The sequence below is a fragment of the Pyrus communis genome, chromosome 4 (genome assembly GCF_963583255.1).
Source record: "Pyrus communis chromosome 4, drPyrComm1.1, whole genome shotgun sequence".
In the NCBI taxonomy this organism is placed as follows: Eukaryota; Viridiplantae; Streptophyta; class Magnoliopsida; order Rosales; family Rosaceae; genus Pyrus; species Pyrus communis.
Window position 1 is genome coordinate 7,346,362 of NC_084806.1, and position 24,050 is coordinate 7,370,411.

Consider the following 24,050-nt stretch of genomic DNA (forward strand, 5'->3'; position numbering starts at 1 on the left):
GTCGAACACTTGATGAGCTTGATGTCGTCAACCAAACCATGTTGCACACATTTCAACAGATATTGACATATGCGAAGCAATCTGATGAAGGGTATCGAGAGAATTTGTCGAGGGTTGTCGACACAACCTGTTAAGATACACCTACCAAGCATTACATCATACACTTGGTGGGCACAAAAAAGGACCATACCAAACATTCGGAGAGTCCTCAGTAGACCTTCACATGTATATTTTTCGGACTCTGGTGGTCCTGAGACCATTTTGGTCTCAACGTAGATCCGCCCACATTCACCCATTTCTAAGTTTTCTTTGGCTAAAAAAGTTTACATGATCAAATCATAAATTTGGAAAAATTTACAAATTTCGTTATACTCAATTCGTGTAGTGTTTTAAAAAAACAGATAATATGCTTAGTCACCTTTATCCACCCCATTGTTATTCGAGTATATTTAAAGTCACGAAGTATTATAATAACAACCGTAATTTTATGTATTATACTAAAGAAAAAGTATGTGAGTATATTATTTAATTAAGCATAAGTTGGCTAATCAGCCAATGGCATAATTTGCTTATATGCTAATTTGTTTTGTCGCTGCTAAGCACCCTTCCGGAGTCTCGGACTTATGAAGATGCATGCGATGCAAGTGGACCACTGAGATATGATAGAGGCCGAAAGGAATTAGAGTTTCACTGTGCTGAGTGGATTTGCACAACCCTGGGGCAATGGAATTGGATGAGCTCTGGTGAGTGGTGATGCATGTTTAACTTCACTTGAATAATATCATCACCCTTTCGCAAAATCCACTTGAAAATATCTTATTACTCATTTCCTAACGTTTCCAAACACATAATTAAAATCTTTGATTTCCATCTTCGGACACGTTTGTTGCCATGAATAGAATATATAAATTACGAGTATCATTCTCAATATTTTTTATACATCGTAAGTTTACTAACACATAATAAATGAAAAGTCGTTGGGTCTCGTGTTAAAATTAGGCAAGTTATCAAAACAACCAAATATGGAATCACCAAGAAAGTTGCTTATCTCATACACGAACAATCACGTATCAATCATGAATTCTATTAGGTCAAGTAAGTAAACATGTGTAAATAGACATAAGAATTTTACTCCAAGAAAACCTAATTGCAAAACCAATCGTCACTTTATGCTGTAAACTCTTAAAACATAAGAAAGAAAGTTGCACTCAATTCATGAGATGATGATTTCCTTATTAAGTGTCATTAATTACGTCATGTAGATAATATTATTTATTAAAAAAAAAAAAAAAAAAAAAGTCTGTGTGATTGTTGTATTGGGGGTAACTATCTAAGAAATGTTATCGACATACTGATTTTTATCTCTCACACACTCTTATTAATTTTTTGTCACCGATCGTTTTGAATTCATTTAGTTTGATGACCGAAAATTGAGAAAAGTATGTCAGAAGTAAAAATAAATGTGTGAACAGCATTATCTATTATCTAATGCATTGTTACTGTTGATGAGTGCAACGTGTACCATGATAAGATTCCTAGCTAAGCTAATCCATTTGTGTATTTTCATTTGGCATGGGACATCCCATCACATCCCATGCTTCTTTGAGTCTAGCTTGCTCTCTATTGTGTTGTAAAAATGGACCAAACACATGCCGATACTGGCACGACAGGTGGCTCTCTTTTAACCCTTTCACAACATCCTGGTATGGACATGCTGTCCCCCCTATGATTTTCTTTTCAACTAATAGTGCTAACCAACAAATTAATACATAAGGAATATATATATATATATATATGTAACCTCATATTGCTAGAGATTTCAAGCTCTATTTTTTTGTTTTTATAAGTTAAGAAGACTAAGTGAGAGAAGCTCTTCGACAATCACTATGTATTCGTGTGCGAGGTATTTATCTGTATTGTAAGAAAGATAACTATTATTCTCGTCAATTGAATACTCTTGACCGACCTTCTCCACCTAGAATGTATAGTAAAAAAGAAGAATGAAGAAATACAAGCAGAAAAACAAAGCCAATGCACCCAAACAAAAACATATCAATGAAAACGATAATGATTGAGAACGACATGAAATGTCACAAGTAGGGCTTGAAAATTGCACAAGTAATGAGAGTTTAGGCCCACTTGGTTGATTTAAGTGTTTGTTTTCCTCATGTTGTGCTTGTTCCATGTGTGTATCATGTGCAGATCCTGCAGAACAGTAGTTATGAAAAGCGGCATGTTTCAGTGTGTCCCTGTGATTCTCATTTGTTTGACTTTACAGTCTTTAGTTACACAAATAATATCTTGCACTTGCACTGCAAATATATATAATCATAGATAATAGATATGGTGGGTTGGTTCAGATTATCCATTTTTAATCGCCACCATTAAATTAAGGATGGGGTCCTCCTAGGCAGCTGAAGTTCCTAGCCGTCAAGGTCTCCAGATAGAATCTGATCCAACGGTGTATACTGCACGGAATATGAACAAGTTTGGCAATTATTTCCATCCCACTGTTGGTATATTTCTTATGCCAATGTTGTGGGGGTGGGGGGAAGATGCCTATAAGTTAGAAGCAAGCGTTGTCGGTCATTTCAGAAGTAATGTCAAAGGAAAGCCATTATAACTCACCATTACACGAAAAAAGAAGCTATTATAATTTGCCATTACACGAAAAAGATACTATGGTGTCAAACAAAAGTAGAATGGGGGTAGAAGCATGCTACTTTGGTTTACTATTCTCTTTCTTAAGCTTCGACCTCCATTACACGAAAAAGATACTGCATAACTCGCCTATTTATCACTTTAAGCACAAAAAACTAATGACTAAATAATAATTTTCGATATCTACAGCTGACGTTGATTTTCATGCCACCTTGACTGTCGTTTGCACATTTGTTCACACCTAGGTGCTCGCCGACTTGACTCCTGCACCGATGTTGACGTCATTCAGTGTCAACATTAGCGGTGATTTGTCCATTACAGAATTAAGAAGGAAAATAAATTACAAAAGCATTTTAGGATATTTTTGAAATTCATAAAGGTACTTCGAGAAAGATTTAATACTCTCAAAATTTACAACATACAGGAAATTAAGAAGTCATCATGCGCTATAGTTTTTATTTATATCAGGAAGTGTTTAACATACGAGACATTTTAACTTTATAGTACTTGTACATGTCACTGAACCTACCGACAAATATTTTTTAAATACAATGATAAGATGTGAGGGAGGAATAAATTTGTATCAAACTCGTCATTCACAATATTCAAACCTAAAATCTCTTACTTAACACGTGAGAAATGCTTTGAACCAATGTTCCTTCTCATACTAAATGTCAAATTGGGTAGTGAGATCGGGTTCGAAAGTAGGCAATCAAATCAAATCCGAAAAGGGCAGATGCTTAGTGGCCAAATAGAGGAACAAAAGGGGATCCCTCCAGCTTAGGACAGCCCTACTATAAATAGAAAGCTCTTCATTTAATTCTTTTTTTTTTTTTTTTTTTTTTCAGTCATTCAGTAATACGGTTTAATGATATTTCTCTTTATTTTTGTAAGTGAGATTTATTAAACCAATAAAGCCCAACGAAATCCTTCTAGATTGGAAAAATGAAAAATAAAAAATGAAAAATCCAAATAGGGTGGCCAAAAAGCCCAACAAAATCCTCCAAGATTTCGAATAATTATGATTGATGAGAAGCTTCCCCAACTCGGAGGGATCCCTTAAAGTTGCGTAAAGCACAGCGTAATCCTACTAGATTTCCATATTATCAGAGAGAGAGAGAGAGAGAGAGAACAAAAAAGCCATGCGTGCCATTAAATCCGGCATTTGTTATATAAGAAAGATTGCAGCACCAACTTGCATAGACAAAACTAAGGATAAGGTACTACATTAATCAATAATCATCCATACATTAAAACCAAAAGAGCCTAACCCTAATCAATTTAAAATAAGTAGCTACGGTTTTATTTGTACGACAAGTATGATATCAAAATATAAATGTTTATTCTCTGGCTAAAAAGATCAACTAGATGAATTTTGACATGTCAATATTGGACCAACATTCTCGTCACTTTACACTCGATTTCGAATTTCAATCTTCTTTCCCTTGACAATTCGAATTCGAACATCTCTTTCCATGTAGTAGAGAGTCATAGAATACAGTCATGTCAAGAAATAGTAAAAGATAAAAATACGAGGAAGAGAGAAAAATTAGCCGCCTTGTTTTCTTGAACGAGAGAGAAAATCACACAAAAGAGGGCAGACCAAGTTTTAAGAGGGTGAGATGGGCCCCACTTGGCAGTGACTTAATACTCGCGTGCGCCTCTAATTTTTTATTTTATTAATTTATTTTGTTTGCATGCTTGTTTAGTTAATCATATTTAAATATTGTAACGCAACTAACTCTTAACACAGAGCCGCACACATCCCACGAAGCTACCCAGAAACCCCCAGAGACTGCGAGACTGCGAGCTGAGAGAAGAAAGCACGAAAAGCTCCAACCTTTTCTCATCAGTTTTTTACCGCTCTGGAAACCCAATCACTGAGTTACGTCTCTCATTTTCTTCTCCCCAATGGATTGTTGGTCCCCTTCTCTCGCCGTCGACGACGAGTTCGAGAAGCTCGCCATGAGAATTAACCCCCCGAGGTGAATTCGCTCTCCCTTTCGTTTCTGGGATTTTCCGGGGTCGAATTGTTGTTGGTTTTTGATATAAAAAAATTGGGTTTCCCTTGTTTTCCTGAATATCAATGTTTCTTGAGCTGAAATTCTCCATTTTTTACTGTTTCTCTGATATGTTTTCATGTTGATATGGGATTTGTAGGGTTACAGTTGATAATGCATCAAGCAGGAAAGCCACTCTGATTAAGGTATCTGGCTGAATTTCTTGAATTGTATTCTGCAAGGAATCCAAAAGGGTCAATTTTTTAAAAAAAAATTCATATAATTTTGAACAATTGTTTTTGTCTTTTTGTTTCATTTGAGAAATTTGTAGGTGGACAGTGCAAATAAGCGTGGGAGTTTGCTGGAATTGGTTCAGGTTCTGAATGATTTGAACCTCATTATAAGAAGAGCTTATATTTCTTCTGATGGGGAATGGTTCATGGATGGTGAGCTTCTCTTTTTAATTTTTTATTTTCACGTGCTGTGTTATCTCAAATTTTTATTATTTGTGAGTGAATTTCTCATTTTTGATGGAATTTTTGCAGTTTTTCATGTCACTGATCAACAGGGGAATAAGCTTTCTGACGACGGAATCGCTGAATGCATTCAACAGGTAGATCCCAGAAATTAATTGCTCTTTTCTTCTAGTTTACCAGATATGGAATTTAATTACACAAAAGAGACATTTCGCTGAGGGTTCCGGTGTAATGGCAAAATTGAGAATGGAGTTTAGACTGACATTTAATAGGTGGAACTTAAAAGTAAACTTGATTAATCGATGTGTCTTCAAGCTGTATTGTGGTGGTATTTGCCCGAGTCTTGCTGGATTTAGGAAGCTTGCTTTTTTCAGCTTTTGTATGGTTTTATGTGCCTCTTGATCTGCTCATGTATCAACTAGGTTTAAGTACTAGTATCGATTTGCAAATATTTGCATTTTAAAGCATGGTTCACATTGTTGGCGGATGACAAAGAAGAAATGGTGCTTTTTTTTTTTGGGTTTGCACTCGAAATAGTTAGCAAAATTATCTGTGGAGTGGAACCATGTAGTTCTAAGTCATTTGGATTATCGAATTCAAATTTTGCAGTCACTGGGACCAGGAGGACGAAGCTTCCCTTCTTTGAGAAGGTCTGTGGGTGTCCAAGCTGCCACAGAACACACTACTATTGAATTGACTGGAAGGGACAGGCCAGGCTTGCTTTCTGAAGTTTTTGCTGTTCTTTCGGACCTTAAATGCAACGTGGTTGCCGGAGAAGTCTGGACTCACAATTCAAGAATGGCATCAGTTGTGTACATCACTGACGAGGCAACTGGGAGACCCATTGATGATCCCGAACATCTTGCCAAGATCAAACAGCTTCTCCTTTATGTGCTTAAGGGGAACAGAGATAAGCGCAGTGCCAACACCGCGGTTTCTGTTGGTTCCACACATAAGGAGAGGCGGCTTCACCAGATGATGTATGCTGATCGTGATTACGACATGGATGATGCTGATTGTGGATCAGCCAGTGATCGAAGCAAACCACTTGTCACTGTTGAAAATTGTGTCGATAAAGGATATACTGTTGTGAACTTGAGGTGTCCGGACCGTCCTAAGTTGCTCTTTGACACGGTGTGCACCTTAACAGATATGGAGTATGTGGTATATCATGCAACTGTGATTGCTGAAGGACCAGAGGCTTATCAGGTTTTCCTTATTTCCCTCAAGTTGTGTTATTTGTTTTCCTGGTTGGATTAGTTATGTTATTTAAATCTTAGAAAAAAAAAGGCGTATTGCAATCAATGCAAATATATAATTTGTTCTACATTGTAAATTTGTGTGATAGGAATATTATATAAGGCATACCGACGGCTGCCCTATTAGTTCTGAAGGAGAAAGGCAGAGGGTTATTCATTGTTTGGAAGCTGCTATTCGAAGACGGACTTCTGAGGTACGAGCACGCTGGAATTTTAATTTGAATATACTCTTCCTAATTTCACATGGTAATTTGAAGTTAATGCAACATTTCTAATGCAGGGTATAAGACTAGAGCTTTGTGGTGATGACAGAGCCGGCCTTCTTTCTGATGTGACTCGCATATTTAGAGAAAATGGTCTTTCAGTCACCCGAGCTGAGGTTGCAACCAGGGGCTCCCAAGCCGTGAATGTGTTCTACGTGACTGATGCATCTGGAAATCAAGTCAAGAGCGAGACAATAGAAGCAGTTCGGCAAGAGATTGGCTTGACATTCCTGCATGTGCAAGACGACTTCTTTTCAAAATCTCCACCACAGGAGAGTGGGAGATTCTCTTTGGGTAATCTCCTTCGCATTAGGTCGGAGAAGTTCCTTTACAACCTGGGTTTGATAAAGTCGTGTTCTTGAGTGTCTCATTAGGTAAACTTAGGTCCTGTCGTCTGTCTGTGTATATTAGGATGCTTTTCGGTTAGTTGTAAGTCGTGCTGTCCGAAAGTGCAATGCAAAGCTTCAGGTCAATCCATTCGTTGACATAAAGTCCGCCCTGGAGCTTGTAAATCAGAATTCCGACTTGTACAGTTTCGTGTACATACATTTCCCCTGCTCTTAATCCTTTGCTCTCTAAAGCCTAAAGGTATGGTAAACACATATATGACCTATTCTGCTACAGAAGAATCTCAAACCTGGTATGTTTTATTGGCTCTATAACTGAATAAGTGCTTTTGTGAGCCGACAAGATTCACCGGTTGTTGTTATTTTGATTAAATAAGTGCTTTTGTGACACTGCGCATTTGGGCATGGTTGGTAATTCACCTTGAACGAACAGCAACAGGAACAGGGGCTTTTAGTTAATTGCTGCAGTGGCAGGTGTGCCTCCGAAAGTTGTTTTCACTCAGGGCATTTTGTGGGTGGGCCACATAGTGCTTTGAGTAGGACTGTAAAGTCACTGTGGGAACATTTTCCCTTTCAAGAATCAACCAATATCTGGCCTCAACGGCTACAATAATGTGTGAATAAACATCAATCACTATTTAATAATTACTGTCACGTGAAATTCTTTTGGAGCTAGAATTTCTGATAAGTTATCTGTAAGGTATCTTTCATAAAGCGTAAGATTTCTGGTATTATGGTCTCACTCGACCATGTGCAGCTATTAGTTGTGAAAATTATTCTATTCAAACAATCTAATTGAAGTTTCTCTTGTTTGTACTTTGTTAAATATCCAAAATTGTACATGAATGAGCGGTCATATTCGGACCGTTGATGCAGTGTGATCCTGCTTGCTTCTTGTTATACCATTCTCCAATTATAATATGCTTCATAAGAACATTGAAGAAGAAAAATGAGAATGACCAAAAAAAAAATAAAATAAAATAAAAAATAAAGGGTTGGAATAAACCCATTGAAAAGGAAATTGTGAATATTTATGGAAGGAGGGGAGGCAAACGATAAGGGACATCAAACGTCATGATGAAGTAATTAAGACGCAATCAAGACCGATTGATTGGGTGGATGATGATTGTGATGAGCATAATTATTCTGTCGTGGGAATTAAAACGACATGAGCTTAATTGAATGAATGAAAAGTCCAACACCGACAGAATCTCAACGGGGGCGCGTCCCGAATCTCCACGCCCGTATGATCCGTCGCTTTCCAATTTTACTGTCGTTTTTTAGCATCTTTTTTTATAGCTGTTTATGCTGGTGATGGTTTCGGACTCTTCCTGCGACGTGGCGCGGTCGTGGCAGGGCAGAGGGCCGCCGGTACATGTGGGACCCCGTTGCTGTATTTTGTTGCCGTGGACCACTGGCGAGGGGCCATGCACGCAGGGAATGGGCCCTCCAAGAAAAAAAATTTAAATTGAAACGGAGTCACGTGATCGGGATCGTATCGAATCCGCCTCAATTTGTGAATAGTATGGGCAGAGAGACCATTCAAGAAAAATGATCTCGGATCCCTTCTATCAAATTCTCTCAATCAATTAATCTAGATTTTTAAAATTTGATTTAACGATTAAAATCATTATAATTTTTAAAGGGGCTTCTATTTGTAGCCGTTAGATCAAATTTTAAGAATTCGGATTAATTGATTTAGAAGATTTGGTAGAAATGATCCGAAGATGATCCCTTTTCTTTATTCATATAGTGCTGCTAGACGCATTTCATTGTCTAATCTCGCCACCTATATTATGTTCTTACACATTATAAAAAGGTAAAAAAAATGACAACGCTTTTTTTTCCACCTACCATTATACAAATGGTTATATTATTAATTTGAGTTTTTCCTTTTCCTTTTGCTGAATTTCGTTAGAGGACATATTTGTTTAAGTCCATTTCGGGGGCGAAGATTTTAACTGCACTCACCACTAATTTGAGTAGTATCATAATTCATACATCTTCGTTAGTTCATGTCTTGTGTAATGATAGTCTTCTGTATCCTCATTAGCTTAGCTGTGGTGATGTTTGGGGTGACATTTTTACTTGGTTGAAGTGTCTGTTGCTTGTATCCCTGCTCACTGCCTTGGTCTTGGTGTTTGCCTCTTGGTAGGCTTTCGTGTCCTTGTTTAGATTTTTAGCAGGGAATGTGAATTCCTTGTTCAAAAAAAAATAAATAAATAAATAAATAATCACACATCAATCCTCGTTGCAATGGGAATGTTTGCTTTAAAGAAGAGGGCCACCTTTGCTCTGGCCTTCCACGTGTTTTGTCCTTCAAATTAGAAGCAAATGCCTGCATTTAGCCACGTTTTAAACATGAGAAAAATTTGAAATAGGTCCAATTTTATAGGCTATCTTTTGAAATAGATCTAATTTTTAGTAACTTTTAACTTTTGAAATAGATCCAATTTTTAGTTACCTTGGACTCATTAATATCTATGAAATCTTGAATGATAGTAACTCGCTTTTTCGTCGGGATGCTTTCCCTCCAAATTATCAACAAAAAATCACTCAAAGTATCGTCTGAAATAAACTAGTCCATGAGTAATGCAACTTATGTCTACATACACAAAACTAAACTCGAATTATGTATGGAACGTTGGGATGAAAATAGGAAGCATCGCATGATTTCTTATGGTGGTAAGAGATGTGTGGTTCACGTAATTAAAATTTATCTCTGCAGGCTGCATCCGAGGTCATGTCCTATATTGTTTTTCCAAAGTCATTAGCAGATACATCCAGTTTCTATATACAAATCAGCAATTGAACCGTTTAGTACAACGGTTAATACTATTTTTTTTGTTCACTTGTAAGTCAAAGGTCTTAGGTTCGATTTTCACCAAAAAACAATTCAAACCAATTTATTTTTTTGCTAAAACGGAGGTGGCCTAGTCGTTTACGAACCCAACCGTAGGTATGCCACAACTTATTGCATATTTGTACGTGTACTTCTCAACCATGCCCTATACTTGATTACAATGGTCACTTTAGACTTCCCAAAGCGTAGATACGACTACCAATTTATGTTTAGGGCCGATAAAGCCAGGCCCAAGCCCATCCTCAGCCCAACAATTTCAAGGCCCGTTTAATTCCCACACAGCTACACCTACCCATATGTACCCGAACCCACATCAAGGCCCAACCAAACATTATTAGAGTAAAGAGAAGATCAATCCTTTAGCATTCATCAACAAAATATTATGGCTCTAATATTAATAGAGATTCATGGAAAAAAAGGCGACATTTGGTGCTGCAGCCTGCAGGACTAATCCACCAAACAAACTGAATCCTCTTACAAAAGCCCACATTTCCAAAAAGGAGAAATGATTCGAGGGAAAACGCGAATAACTAAAACTCAGAGAAATCCGAATCAGGCCACCGGCAGCTCTCCGCAGTCGGCAATCACCACCTTCTTTGTAGGACGATCACCTCTGTCTGTCTCTTGAGACTCGATTAGTTTAACAACGTCCAGGCCTTCCACCACTTGCCCAAAAACGACATGCCTGTTGTCTAGCCACGGTGTCTGGAACAGATAATTACATATAAGCATATATCAAGTTACAAAATGCCACCTCTTCTCTAAGCCTACAACCACACTACCACCTTCTGAGAATAAACTAATAAATCTACTTAATTTTCCAGGCTAGGGAATTGCGTTGAACCACGATCAGATGAGGCTTTAAACTTTCATGCCATAGCATTCTTAGCCAAATTGATTCTACGAGTACGATATAGAGAATGAATGACTCTTACCTTGACCGTGCATATGAAGAACTGGCTCCCATTGGTATTGGGCCCTGCATTGGCCATGCTAACAACTCCTGGTCCAGTATGAGATACTGCAAAATCATGCATTCAAGAATTATGACTGCAATGACATTTAAAAATCTATAATTTATAATGTCAAAAGTGATCGCGCCCATATTCAATCTCATATTACATCAGAGACAAAATCTCTTGCCAATAAAAGGCAGTTCATAGATTACGGGAGTTTTCCTTGACGTAAAAATCCAGAAACACAAGAATGATTATTGATAAACTACTATGAGGCATGAGAAGTAGAGATCAACTTACGCTTGAAGTTCTCATCCTTGAAAGTACGTCCGTAAATGCTTTTACCTCCAGTGCCCTGAAATATGTTTCCAGAATTGTAATTTCACTGTCACGTCCAACCAAAAAATGATAACCTCAAAGAAAAAAAAAAAATGAAAACCTTCCAAATAATTGAAAAAAGAAGCATGAGCAAATGTTACAAGTAAGCAGTTAATAAGAATATGAAATAGCCAACAAAGATGCAAGGCTAGTCTTTGGAAATGCATATGAGGCTGTTAGATACGATTGAAAGGCCAAATGGGTACTTCAAACAACCCCGGTCTAGCTACTTCCCTAGTTTAGTCAACTGCTTCCAATTCTCAGTAATTCAAGCTCCTTTTTTACTAGCAGGGAGAAAGTAACTTTGCTTACGAGCATTTATCTAACCTACGTACCTTTGAGAACATGAGTCAATACATATGGGAAGAAGTAGCTAATACTAATACTGGATAACCAAAATGGTCAACCAGCCATTTATATGCAAAGCAAATCCTGAATTAGAAAAGAGACCTATTCAAACTATCAAAAGTTCAAAACAGTTCTAGCAAATCCCAAATTGTTTCTCTGTTTTAATATATTTTAACTTAACCTTGCAAACGTTGTTTGGCTTAAAGTGAGCCATTATCATTTCCTTATTATTGATAGACTGGTTTTCCAAGTAATATCGAAACCTTATATCAAGTCAATATCGAACTAAAAAACCTATAGCATATATCACTGTTAAATGCATAGTCAACCAATGTGGCAATCCATAAAAATAAACCAGAAACTACGAGTTTACAAGACCGGGAAGAGCGCTCACATTGCCTTTATCGAAGTCCCCTCCTTGAATCATGAAATCCTTGATCACACGATGGAACGCGGACCCCTTGAACCCGAAGCCTTTATCACCTAATAAAGACACACAATTCATATGAAATCCAAACACATTCAATCAATATGTCACTTATATTAATGACACTACATAAAGCCATATACAAAACCCAGGAAAATCGTAAAACCTGTGCAAAGCGCACGGAAATTCTCCACGGTTTGAGGCACATCATCGCCATACAATCCAATCACAATCCTTCCAGCAAGCTTCCCAACTGGGTTCCCAATGCTAATATCAAAATACACCTTATGGGTCACTTTTGATTGCAAAGTTGCTTCCTACAATTACCAAAAAGAAACTCAAATTACGTTCTAAGCTTACTGAAAGCAGTAACTTGGAATTTTTACAAAATCTAAAATAAATAAAAAAAAATCGGAGCTTTCGATGTTAACCTCAGCACTGGCGCGGACTGAGCCAGCAAGACTGGTCCTTTTCCGGAAACTAGGGTTCGAAGAGAATGTCAGAGAGGACAAGCGCGACGACCTGGAGAATAAGCTGGAGGACAACGACGCCGTTTTGTTAGGCGACGATGGGATTGTGACCGAAGAACAGGTAGGGGTCAAAACTCTGATCTGAGACACGCTGCGAGAAGCCGGAAGCGAACCAACATTTGACTGCGAAAGAAAAAGCACAAAAGAGTAAAACTTTTTACTTAATTTTCCATTTGGGCTTTCTCGGTAATCAAACAGGGGAAGAGAGAAAATGGGTTGTTACCAGGGTGGTCAACGGAGCCGCCATTGAAGCTACCTTGCTGCTGCTGCTGAAGCTTTTCTGTGCAGTGTGGTGATAAGGCTCAATGCGGCTGTTGTAATTTTATGGATGGTATATTCCTTCTTTGTTGCAAAGAAGCGATGAATTCGAGAGTGAAGCCAGAAGGCCACCGACTCACCACCAACACCAATGCAATGGCTCCAAAATTACAAATGTAATGCTCAACTTTCCAAAAATGCCAATTGGATCCTCTTGATATTTTGAAATTTTCAATTTTGTGCAATTACTAATTTACTAGACAACTATATTGTTTTACAATTTTCACTCAAGCTTAAGTTGTGTTGCACAAATTGGCCTCCATACTCTCCATTACCACTCTTTTTCAAGGGCATTTTTGCATGTTACTGGGTACCTGAAACCTGTTATCCAACGTACATTTTATTGCAGCGAAAGATTTATTATATAGGCTCTTTTTCTTTATAAAAAACTTTAACATTTTTCCTCTAATACTCGTTAAATTTGTATTTTTTAGAGTGAATGATGAAACTGACATCGAAAACCGTGTGTATATTCTTGTCCCGTGTCACTTTTTGACGGAAAGTAGACAGAAATGGAAATATATAGTAAACTGTAACAGAATTTGAAGCTTTAGGTGATTAATTGCAACAAATTTTTTTTTTTAATTGTTGTTGCATTAAACTGAAAAAAAAAAAAAAAAAAAAAAAAGTTTAAATATATTTTGTGGATTGCTGATAATTGGGCCCAGATTGGGCCGGGTGCGTATCATATATGCGATACTGGAGTAGTGAAACAGTTTATAGCCATAATCCAATGGCAACGGCAGCGAGGGTCACATCTCTTCTGCTTTCACCTCCAGCTGCACTCCCTTTGGTTCGACCTAAACGTACGCGACCATTTGCCCACATTTCAACAAAGACCCGGCTCATTGCCTCTGCTTCTGCTGCTGCTTCAATGGCTTCCACTGCCAGTAAACCCAAAATCATAGATTCACATCTGCATGTGTGGGCATCCCCTCAAGAGGTAAAAGTAAAACCCACCAAAGTTTTTAACTGCTTTGCAAGTCTCTACTAATTTTTTGTTGATTTTTCTCAAGTTAATATGGTATTTGGAATTTCGGGTTTTGTAGGCTGCGGATAAATACCCTTACTTTCCTGGCCAAGAACCCACTTTGCCTGGAGATGTCGATTTCTTGCTTCAGGTGTGATCATATGACTTTCATCAAGCTGTATCTTTTGTGTGTATTTCTTGTTTGATCTAATGATATTTTAGCTGAAATTAGATGATTGATTTTTTTTTTTTCCATTCCAGTGTATGGAAGAAGCAGGTGTTGACGGTGCACTGATTGTGCAGCCCATTAATCACAAATTTGATCATTCTTTGGTGACAAGGTCTGTTTCCGTTTGATCTTTCTTCATACCGATGTCGAAGTTATTCTTCTCCGATTTCTCCTACTATAGTAAGATAGATTACTTGAAATAATGTCAGTCACGTTTACAACAAAATCATGAAGCTTTAGTTGACATGTGAAAAATATCTGTATGGTACTCGATCTTATGTTTCGACTGTAATAGCTAGACGGCTCAACTGCCAAATCGCAGCATCAACATTATTACTGTCATGTCTCACAGAATCAAAGTTTGTATCCCAATTCCCACCTAGTGAACTTTGCGTTCCCTGTAGACTTGAATTTCACAACTAATCAACTAAGGCTAATGGTCAGAAGTTCGTCACGCCATGTCCGACACTTCTTAGTCATGCTCCATCTAAGTTGTATCTTCCACATTTATAGTTCTTTACAACATATCATTTAAGGTTATAGCCTAAACCTTATTGCTTTTATCTTGGGACAGTGTGTTGAAGAAGTACCCTTCTAAATTTGTCGGTTGTTGTCTAGCAAATCCAGCTGAAGATGGAAGTGGGATTAAGCAGCTTGAAAATCTCATTTTGAAGGTATTTGGATAATTTCCTATAATTTTAATGTTAATTGGGTTTTTCTCTAATGTCTTCAAGGAATTACCTTGACAAAATTTTCTCTTATGCTAGGATAACTATCGTGCTGTTCGCTTCAATCCATATTTGTGGCCTTCTGGTCAACAGGTAATTTAATTATTTTTGGACTTCTTTACATGTTTTAAGATGTACATATCCCGGTGAAATGCCACAAAATATGGAGTAAGTTCCTCCTAAAGTGATAACATTTGAGGGTTTCTGCAGATGACCAATGAAGTAGGAAGGGCAATGTTCTCTAAGGCAGGAGAACTTGGAGTACCAGTTGGTTTCATGTGTATGAAGGTATTCCTTATCCTTTCTTATTATCTTTGGAAAATTGGTTTGCAACTTTTTGTTCTATTACTCTCTGTGTGCGCGCGTCTGTGGGAGAGGGCAGGGAAGAGTTGGATGCTATTGGAGTTTCAGACGTGTTTATTTACTAAAAAAAAAAGGGTACTTCAGGGCCTCGGTTTGCATATATCAGAAATTGAGGAGCTGTGCACGGAGTTTCCATCAACAGCTGTATTGCTTGATCATTTGGCTTTCTGCAAACCACCAGTGTGAGTTTTCCCATAATTTACTTTGCTATAAAGAATGAATGTTTCTGCAGACCATTTGCAACTCTTCTTACTTTAAAGTTCTTTTCTTGCAGAAACGATGAGGAAAAGCTTGCTTTCTCTGCACTTTTACAGCTATCCAGATTCCCACAGGTAAAAAGGCTCCAGAATACCTTCTCGTAGTTACATATCTGCTTACTGAGGAGAGTGAAAACGACTAGATTATCAGATCGGGTATAAAACAGAGTCACGAATCCTTGCAACCACTTTGGCATCTCTGTCCAATGCCTGTTCACTTCTCTTTGTTCCCCAACTTATAGTTCACCTACATTGATAGTCTGATTCTTAAGCATAACGTGATATTTCGTGGCCAGGTCTATGTAAAATTCAGCGCGCTGTTCCGGGTGTCGAGAATGCCATTTCCATACGAGGATTTATCTCACTCGCTGTCCCAAGTCGTGTCGAGCTTTGGTGCTAACCGCGTCATGTGGGGCAGGTAGCCGTGTTTCACTTGTTTCTTTGGGTTGAAATTTGAAACAAATTGCTTCCTTCTTGATCGGGCAGGAAGCAGATTCTAACACTAATAGTCTTCATTGCAGTGATTTTCCATTTGTTGTTCCCGAGTGTGGCTATAAAAGGGCCAAAGAAGCCGTTTCTCTCATTGTCAATCGAGTGCCGCTATCATCTTCGGAGTTGGAGTGGATCATGGGAAGAACGGCGTTGCAACTCTTCCGAAATCAATGGCTTTCCTAAGTTCAAAATGTAAGCAAATATGTGGCCGTGACAGGCCGATAAGTGTGACAGGCCGATGAGTGTGACGATAATCATACTGATATTATCCCAACTTCGACTACGTTTTAATTTCCATTTATACAGATGTATCATTGGATCACCATCCTTGAAATCCAGATCGCTGATCAATCGATCTTTATGGACGGGGAGAAAAAATAAAAGAATTTTCACCCGGAGATGCTTTACATCGAGTGTTCTAAACCTATACGAGACTATGATGAAACGGAGATTTACACATAAATTACACAATAAACGGGCCTACTCATCTATGCGATGGATTTCGCCCATCATTATCCGGTTGCTGGTAACTTTAAAACCAAGGAGGGCAGGATCGATTTGCCTCCCTTTCTTTCCCTTCTTTTTGCCACTCCGGTTCCCTTGCATTGCATCTTCTCCCGCCGTCGCATGGGCATCCGTCGGAGCCAGCTTCTTGGTATTACTCTTAAGCATATCCATAAATGAAGCCTCTGACACATCAGCATCGCTGGCGGATGAAGTACGGCGAAATTGCATTTCTTTCTTTGAAGATGACGGCAAGGCATCAGGACCTTGGTTAACTGGATGACCAACAACGGGGTCTTGCCTCCCCCCTGTAGATTTCAGAAAAACAGTATTTGTCAATCTGATTGTAATTGAGAATCTTCCCACATTGCCACAAAGTGTTAGAACAACGTAGGTGGAGCTATAAAGTTGTTAACCTTTGATATAAGCAACTAGACAGACCTCAAACCGGTCATGCTAAGATAAGAAATAACTAGAGAGCTAGATGTACATACCATCTGGAGTGGCACTTGCACTTTTTCCTCGGAAGACTGGATTAGAGATCAGTTCTGACAATCCTTCGTGGGATGCTGAAGCACTTGAGACAGGAGGTCGTCTCAGCAGAATATTATCTTGAGTTTTGGATGGGGCTGGAACCCTGTGGCATTGTACCGGAAAAAGAAAAGGAATTACTTCTATACATGCTCTGAAGAATTTACATAAGAATTTGGATGATCAAGACAAGGGACCAATAAGAGCAAGGTCATTTATGTACCGATCCCTGGTTGTTTCTTCCGCAAATGAATTACTTCGGCCAATCTTGTCGCTATGAAAGCCTACATTCCCCCATGGGAACAAGCAAAATTTAGAAAACCAAAACTCTTACATGAACAATTTTGAGCATTATGCACTGCGTCAATATTAAAAAGAAGCAACAAGAAATACCTGAAACACCAGATGACGAACGCATGTTAAGGGAATTTGCTGACCTCTCCTCATAATCTGGAGCAGCCAACCCTGCTTGTTCAACCATTCGTTCTTGAGTGTCAAACCCTTGTCCCCTAATGATCCCCTCATTCTTCATCCCACGCTTCCTTCCCTCCAACTCCAAAACCTCTTTACTGATAGAAGACTTACTGATCATGTTAGAATTTGTGTAAATCGGCTGACTCGTAGCATTGATGCCAGCCAAGAATGACTCTCTCTCAACCAATGCTCCAGAATCAGATCTATACACCAACTTTTCATTGCTTTCCATGCTGCTGGCCCGCTCTTCCAGTGGGAGCTCCATATGATTTGAACCGTACGATCCTACTTGAAATGAATTATTTAGACCTGCTTCTTGGTCTGAATGAAGACTGAATGGGTGACTTGAAGAGCTTGAACCAGAGTACATGCCAGATGAAGGCCTTTTATCAGAGAACAAACCATTGTTGACATTCAATGACTCAGCAGGTTGATGGGCTGATTTTTTATGGAGTAACTCCATCAATAGTCTCTTTGAATGCTCTTCATTCAATCCATCTGACATCCATAAACCTCGATCCTGAGAAGGAATATTGATCTCTGACTCCCTTTTCTGCCGCTCAGCATTAATATGCAACTGCTGAAACCGAGAGTCCATCCAATCATTTTCTAGCTGTTCATTCTTCTCGGGCCAGTGACCCTCAATTGCATCCAAATGTGAAGCATGAAATTGGTTAGGAAGAGGGTGATGAGGATTATGAGAATGGATGCCAGATGAAAATGTTCCCAATTGACCACCCGATGGCATCCGTCCAAGGGAATCCTGCATATCCAAGCCCTGAGCACGAGCCATGGCATTTATAGCATCCAAGTTCATCCCTTGTGCCCCAGGCAGTGACATAGACCGCTCAAACGGATGAGAGCCAGGCTCATAAAACCCTTGCTGAAGTCGATCCTGCAATGAAAGATTACGGTCGAGTTGGCTAAGCTGCTCCTCATGGGATGGCCTCTGTTGCCTCTGATAAAAATCTAAAGGACTAAATCCGGAAGAGTGAGCTCGCTGAGCACCAGCATGGGTCCTCAAAAACTGATTTGATTCATCGGCTGGCCAGACAGAACCACCATGTCTGTCGTCTTCCGTCCTCTGTCTCATCCCTGTTGGTAACTGCCTAGCTTGCATCTGATGTTCCAGTGATTGAATTTGTTCATGCTGCGCACGAGACAGTAGATCAAGAAAATCTGCTTGCGGTGGTGACTGACCAAACTTCGCTTGGACAAGCTGCTCCAAAGATGGATCAACATGCCTCGGAAAATGGTGAGACCTTTGTTGGAGTTCATGCATAAGGCGCTGCTCTAATAGAACCTGTTCAAGAACGTTGTTTGCTCTGACAGGATCAACGTGTGGCTGCCTAAGCGCAGGATCATGCATTTGACCACGCAGTAGTTGTTCAAGAAGCACCCGTTGCACTTGGGACTGCTGTTGCTCCTGTAAAAGCTTCTGCTGTTGATGAAACTGCTGCTGTTGCAGTTGCTGATGTTGCTGGAGCTGAGCCTCCCGGTGCTGTTGCATCTTAAGTGCCACAAGATGATCCAGATCTGCTGAAGAATGGTTGGCTAACTGTTGGTGGATAAGATTCTGACTTGGCAAATGCTCTAATGCTGCATCATTCAAGTGTCCAAAGCTAGACAACATATTCCGCTGTTGGAGCTGCTGCTGTCGAATTTGCTGTGACATAAGCTGCTCCGCTAAATCATAATGACTGGGTTCCTGTTCCATGTGTGCCAATTGACGAGGGGCTACCATGTCTTGATACAGGTTTGAATCAGAGACTGCATTTTTTCTATGAACATCAGACCATGTCTCAGCAAGAATCGCTGTATCAGAAATTCCACTAAATGGAACAGCCCTCCCCATGTTCGAAGGCCTATTGGCTGGCTTGACTTGTTTTGTTTGACCGCCTTCTAACTCAGACCAAAGCAAGCCAAAGGGGTGCAACTTGTCATCATTCTGAATAGGCACACCAGATTCTGTCAGCTCAGTTGGAGAAGGAAGGTGGCCAATAGAATTTTCAATAGAATCATGAATGGTTCCAGAAGATCTTGCAGTAGAATAGCCGGTGGTTCCAGGTATTCCTGGAAACACAATATCTGGAAAATTAAAGATGAAATAGGATGAGATAAGCGAAATACCATCTGTCAGCACAATAAACAGACCAAAAAGAATTTATTATTACAGACAAACCTTCATCTTCTGCACAAAAATCATTAAAGCTTTGAGCCGTTGAATGTGGCAGTTGTAGTGGAGCTTCAGGATCAGAATTTCTAGGTTGAATATGCAGAGTTGAAAGGCTATTTAGATCAGTCAATGGCCGCCATAAGTCATTCACCACTAATGTAGTCATTTCTGAAACTGGAGCGGAAGAAGGTAAGCTAGACTCTATATTCCCTAAGGAGCCACTTGATTCTTCTATATGAGAAGTTGGATTTACAATATTCCCTTGCGCATCCCAAACTTTCAGATGCGGCATGACCTCCCCCAATTCCATGAAAGGTGTTCCTTCGGGAGTATCCGCCAATCGAACAGGCAAGTCTGTCCCAAAAAACCCTTGTTCAAACCATGAAATAATGTCTACCCCCAAATATGGTCCCTGAACCGCCCCTTGAGGATCAAGGTAATACAAACATAAATCCTCAGGAGGGACATCCCTTTCTAACTCTTTCACCCGAGTATTATTATTCAGATTCTGCTCAGACAAGCCAAAAGCGTAGAGAGTATTTGAACCATCGTGAAGTTTTGATCTTAAGTCAGAAGTTGCAAACTCAATGTCATTCGACAAAGAATGGCCGTATAAAAAAGAATCTTCATTTTTCCTACTGCCACCATCAGTCTCAACGTCACTGCAGATACCATTACTTTTCCGAAATGTTTGAGAAAATCCATCAAGGTCCTTTTCTGCGCTAGATTTGGTTTCCCATTCTTTATGATTGACATCTTTTTCTGCAATAAAATAAGTACTGTTCAGATGTTCCAGTCAACAATACCTGCATATAGTTCAATACAACAGACAACATGCCAAATCAGAAATGAAATGCAACTCACCATCTACCACATTCCTTTGTGCACCAGAATTCCATGAAGTCCCATAATCATCAGCATTTGCAGAATCCTGCAAGATATTGTTCGTCTCTTCGGTGATGCTCGAGGGCAAAATACCCAGAACTCCATCAACAGCTTCCAATTCTCCGCCACCTAGAGAATTGAGTGTTTTACAAATTAGACATCCCAGTTCCAAAAATGGACGCAAATTGGGAACTATTGAGCTGAAAATACCTGTATTGTTTTCAGTTGATCTTCCCTTTCTAAATGAATTGTATACTATCCCGCTACTTGTAATCTTTCCCTTCCATATATCACTGAGGATGGCCTATTAGCAATACACGAACCAATTAAAAACCATAAAAGAATCAGTACATTAAAGAAAAATAATCCACATTCACAAGATGCCCAATCCTATCTCTTACCTCCTCTTCACCATCGGGGGCAAGAAAAGCTAATGGCTCCACAAAGCCCACTTGAGTTGTAGGAGGCGATTCTTCCATCTCATCTGGCATGGTAGCAAAAGATAGATCAAGCTTTCGCTGGCGATAAATGTCAAGAAGCTTTCCCCTTGGGTAGCAAAAACTATCAGCTGAGTGCCTAGGTTTCCCAGGAACACTTTCACTTTTTCCAGAAGGAGCAGAGCCAATAACACCTGCAGATGATCTCCCGACACCAGATGCCCTCCCTCTTCCAAGGGTAAATCCCAAATTTGAACCCTCCACCCGTCCTTTTTCAAGTCCAAATCCTGGTGCAGCACGGTAAGCATTTGACCCACCAGAGTGAAGATCCCTATGGCGTGGCCTCCATTTATCCCGAGAATCTGACTCGCGCTCAGAAGCTGAACGGTTGTTACCTCCAAGGGATTGATTGTCACTGTTACTGTGAGCATATTCCTTCTCCATATCTGTTTTCTTTTCAGTTCGAGTCTCCTTTTCTTTGTCTTCAGGACCCCACCTTGATGACCATTTGCTATCACGCCGTGCTTCATGTGCAGAAGTACGGCCATCATTCCACCTTTCAGATGCAGGCAGTGCCCTATTGTCAGTTGTGTCTCTCACTGGAACACTGTCGACACGGCGTTCTGGTTTCCTTCGGTCTCTTCTGCCACCAAGCAAGCTAGTTTCTCTTTCCTCTTCACGCCAGCGACGGCTACTTTCACTTTCAGTGGCAGGCCGCCTCCAATCTTTTTTGTCATCAGATCCTTCCAAACGCCAACCTTCCTTCTGGTTGCTATCAGTAGAGTTTCCAAGGGAACTTGGGCCGCGCATTTCCTGTAATATACAGCAAATTTAATGACTAGTCAGCTAAGTTGTGAATTTCCAAGTAATCCAGGTTTAAATGGCAGTAGATTGATTATATGTTGAGTTTCCACTATATGCAGATAAAATCAGAGTATGAAGAAAGCAGCTGCACAATTCCAAGTACAAAGTCTTTTTTTTTCGGTAACAAGTACAAAGCCTTTCAATACGTCTAGAGGATTGAATTAACTACAACTAATCCTGATTCAGGGAGATAACAGAAGAACATATACCCAAAAAAAAGTCAATTAACACTAAAAGAAATTCAATCTCTAGAACACATACCAACTTAGACTCACTGGGTTTGGCATAAAGCCACTGGGGGGACAAAGGTATGCTCTCTGAGGCAGCTGGATCTGCAAAATTTATAAATTAGCAATACAAAATCAGATGAAAGTAAGACGAAACAAACAACAAATAGGGGGAAGCAAAATATATTACTTAATCGACTCTACAGCTCATGAAATTAATGCTAAAAACTTGAACAAAGCTCACCTTTCGAGTCATCAGATGACCCAATAAGCACCTTTTCTTCATCATTTCCTCCAGAGGCTTCAACTGCCAAAACACGAACACATATTAACACACAAATCTACGTTTATGCTCTCATTACAAAGCCACTCAATGTTCCACACTAATCCAGTAATAAAGTCGCTGACCCCGTAACACTAGATGAACCATAAGGGAACTGTACATTTTTGTTAACTGCAAATAAAGATATAATAGTGGAACTGCAATTCAAATAGTGTTTCTGCCGAGGAGAGAACTATAGCAGCCATTAGTGAACTCCAACAAAAAAAAATAAAAACTGTGAGAGCTTAATAATAGTAACCACTTGAACTACTACGAATACTAACTCCCTAGATTTGCTTTTTCATTGCACACCAGAATAAATCTCAAGAATTCTTGACATCCATGATTGCACTACAGTCGATCAGAAAAATATAAGTTCTATCTTTCATTGATTCAACGAAAAAATTTAAGCGTAAACCAACTTTGTCATCGAAAGAGGCGATAACAATCAACTATTGAATACTTGATAAATAAATTTAAAAACAAATTGGAGCCTAATCTAAGGACTGTAGCACGTGCAAATTTCTTTACTTGATCTTAAAACATAAAGATCAATGAAATAAAGAACACAGAATCAATAGGATAATTCAATACGGCGATAGTAAAAACACGAAGGATTACAATACATTAGTGTTGAACGAGTTCGAATGCTAAAATTACAACAAAAAAATGAGAGAAGAAAAACTGATTTGAACAAAATCCAATACACGAAAGATTCAACTAAAACGTAAAAATTCGAATAGCTCAAGATGCAGGAAGCCGAAATTAAGGAAGCTGATGCCGAAAGAAATCGAAAATGAACTGGTCCAATATATACTTAAACGCTCCAGATCAGTAACCACTCACCTCACATTAGCTTCACATCGATCAAATCCAATGAATACCCAAATCGAAAAAAATTTGAATTGCTAAAGAAATAAAATTGCAGAAGAAAACTGAAACCGCGGAAGTACCTTTGGAGGTCCAGGACTGATCGGAGGGTTTGGAGGAGAGGAGATCGTCGGGCAGATCGAGCTTGCCCTCCGCCATCGAAAAGTGAGGAAGTTGGAGGGAGGGGGAGAGGAGATCGAGAGAAGGAGAAGAAGCGCGCAGTGGATTGGAGCTCCAATAGAGAGAGAGGGAGATTGTGAGTTCAGGATTGAATTTTTGAAATTCGGAGAATCTAGGGTTTCGCAGAAGAGTTTTGTACAATGACACTGAGAGCGGAGAGAGAGAGAGAGGAGAGAGAGAGAGAGGTGAGAGAAGAAAAGGGTGAGTGTTTTGGGTGGTAGTCAGAACAGCCAAATCAACTAATCAAGTAAACGATTTCAGGTTGCTTGTTTAGTAGAATAAATAATAGTTTATTTAAAATTAAACAATGTCTTGAATTACATAATAAAAAAATTTAACGAAAAACTTCCGGAATTGTTTACTTAAACGAACAATCATATTATTACGCTAAAATATCAATTCTAGTACTATTAGTTTTTCTTAAATATAATATTAAATATTTCTACTTTTGGATTTTCAGCTTCTGGGGAAAAGGCGCAAAAGAAAGGTTCCATGACTAAACTGCCAAAAAGCCAACGAATTTTTTATTTTTTATTTATTTTTTGCTTTTGCGTTTAATGGCCGTCAAGTCAACTGCGAAATGGACTGAAACGCAGTGTCGTCGCAAAGTGAATACGTTGGGCTTGGTTCGAGTCTTGCATTCTATCCATCCCAAAACTAACCACAACACGGCCCATGAGTTATAATTTTGTTTTTATTTTTATTTATACAAACG

General features: G+C 39.1%; 4 protein-coding genes across 4 annotated transcripts; 2 read left to right on the forward strand and 2 right to left on the reverse strand.

The window, feature by feature from the left end:
- The first annotated feature begins 4,425 nt into the window (after positions 1–4,425).
- On the forward strand, positions 4,426–7,466 carry LOC137732031 (ACT domain-containing protein ACR4-like). The gene is made up of 7 exons (XM_068471321.1): positions 4,426–4,646; positions 4,822–4,867; positions 4,993–5,107; positions 5,207–5,274; positions 5,747–6,346; positions 6,486–6,590; positions 6,677–7,466. Exons 1-7 carry the CDS (start codon positions 4,573–4,575, stop codon positions 7,019–7,021), a joined length of 1,353 nt encoding a protein of 450 aa, XP_068327422.1. The 5' UTR covers positions 4,426–4,572; the 3' UTR covers positions 7,022–7,466.
- A 2,743-nt stretch (positions 7,467–10,209) lies between these two features.
- Positions 10,210–12,889, reverse strand: LOC137730992 (photosynthetic NDH subunit of lumenal location 5, chloroplastic). The gene is made up of 7 exons (XM_068470025.1): positions 12,732–12,889; positions 12,410–12,631; positions 12,145–12,295; positions 11,946–12,034; positions 11,126–11,180; positions 10,805–10,890; positions 10,210–10,574 (listed from the first exon to the last, which is right to left on the reverse strand). The coding sequence occupies exons 1-7, from the start codon at positions 12,753–12,755 to the stop codon at positions 10,422–10,424; spliced, it is 780 nt and encodes a 259-aa protein (XP_068326126.1). The 5' UTR covers positions 12,756–12,889; the 3' UTR covers positions 10,210–10,421.
- A 670-nt stretch (positions 12,890–13,559) lies between these two features.
- Positions 13,560–16,185, forward strand: LOC137730706 (uncharacterized). Its single transcript, XM_068469666.1, has 10 exons — positions 13,560–13,769; positions 13,876–13,947; positions 14,058–14,137; positions 14,600–14,699; positions 14,793–14,846; positions 14,964–15,041; positions 15,201–15,298; positions 15,391–15,448; positions 15,670–15,791; positions 15,895–16,185. Exons 1-10 carry the CDS (start codon positions 13,560–13,562, stop codon positions 16,046–16,048), a joined length of 1,026 nt encoding a protein of 341 aa, XP_068325767.1. The 3' UTR covers positions 16,049–16,185.
- Positions 16,186–16,345: 160 nt separating this feature from the next.
- Positions 16,346–23,560, reverse strand: LOC137730705 (uncharacterized). Its single transcript, XM_068469665.1, has 11 exons — positions 23,239–23,560; positions 22,208–22,270; positions 21,998–22,068; positions 20,837–21,685; positions 20,646–20,739; positions 20,415–20,564; positions 19,557–20,312; positions 17,294–19,462; positions 17,124–17,184; positions 16,864–17,006; positions 16,346–16,677 (listed from the first exon to the last, which is right to left on the reverse strand). The coding sequence occupies exons 1-11, from the start codon at positions 23,312–23,314 to the stop codon at positions 16,346–16,348; spliced, it is 4,764 nt and encodes a 1,587-aa protein (XP_068325766.1). The 5' UTR covers positions 23,315–23,560.
- Positions 23,561–24,050: the final 490 nt, after the last annotated feature.

Coding starts and splice junctions, on each gene's coding strand:
- LOC137732031 (XM_068471321.1), top strand. CDS start 4,573: ATGGATTGTTGGTCCCCTTCTCTCGCCGTCGACGACGAGTTCGAGAAG. Junction 4,868..4,992: donor GGAAAGCCACTCTGATTAAG/GTATCTGGCTGA, acceptor AGAAATTTGTAG/GTGGACAGTGCAAATAAGCG. Junction 6,591..6,676: donor TTCGAAGACGGACTTCTGAG/GTACGAGCACGC, acceptor TTTCTAATGCAG/GGTATAAGACTAGAGCTTTG.
- LOC137730992 (XM_068470025.1), bottom strand. CDS start 12,755: ATGGCGGCTCCGTTGACCACCCTG. Junction 12,296..12,409: donor CAGTCCGCGCCAGTGCTGAG/GTTAACATCGAA, acceptor TGGTAATTGTAG/GAAGCAACTTTGCAATCAAA. Junction 11,181..11,945: donor GGGACTTCGATAAAGGCAAT/GTGAGCGCTCTT, acceptor AACATATTTCAG/GGCACTGGAGGTAAAAGCAT.
- LOC137730706 (XM_068469666.1), top strand. CDS start 13,560: ATGGCAACGGCAGCGAGGGTCACATCTCTTCTGCTTTCACCTCCAGCT. Junction 15,449..15,669: donor AGCTATCCAGATTCCCACAG/GTAAAAAGGCTC, acceptor TTTCGTGGCCAG/GTCTATGTAAAATTCAGCGC. Junction 15,792..15,894: donor AACCGCGTCATGTGGGGCAG/GTAGCCGTGTTT, acceptor TCTTCATTGCAG/TGATTTTCCATTTGTTGTTC.
- LOC137730705 (XM_068469665.1), bottom strand. CDS start 23,314: ATGGCGGAGGGCAAGCTCGATCTGCCCGACGATCTCCTCTCCTCCAAA. Junction 20,565..20,645: donor ATCAACTGAAAACAATACAG/GTATTTTCAGCT, acceptor TCAATTCTCTAG/GTGGCGGAGAATTGGAAGCT. Junction 20,313..20,414: donor ACAAAGGAATGTGGTAGATG/GTGAGTTGCATT, acceptor ATTTTATTGCAG/AAAAAGATGTCAATCATAAA.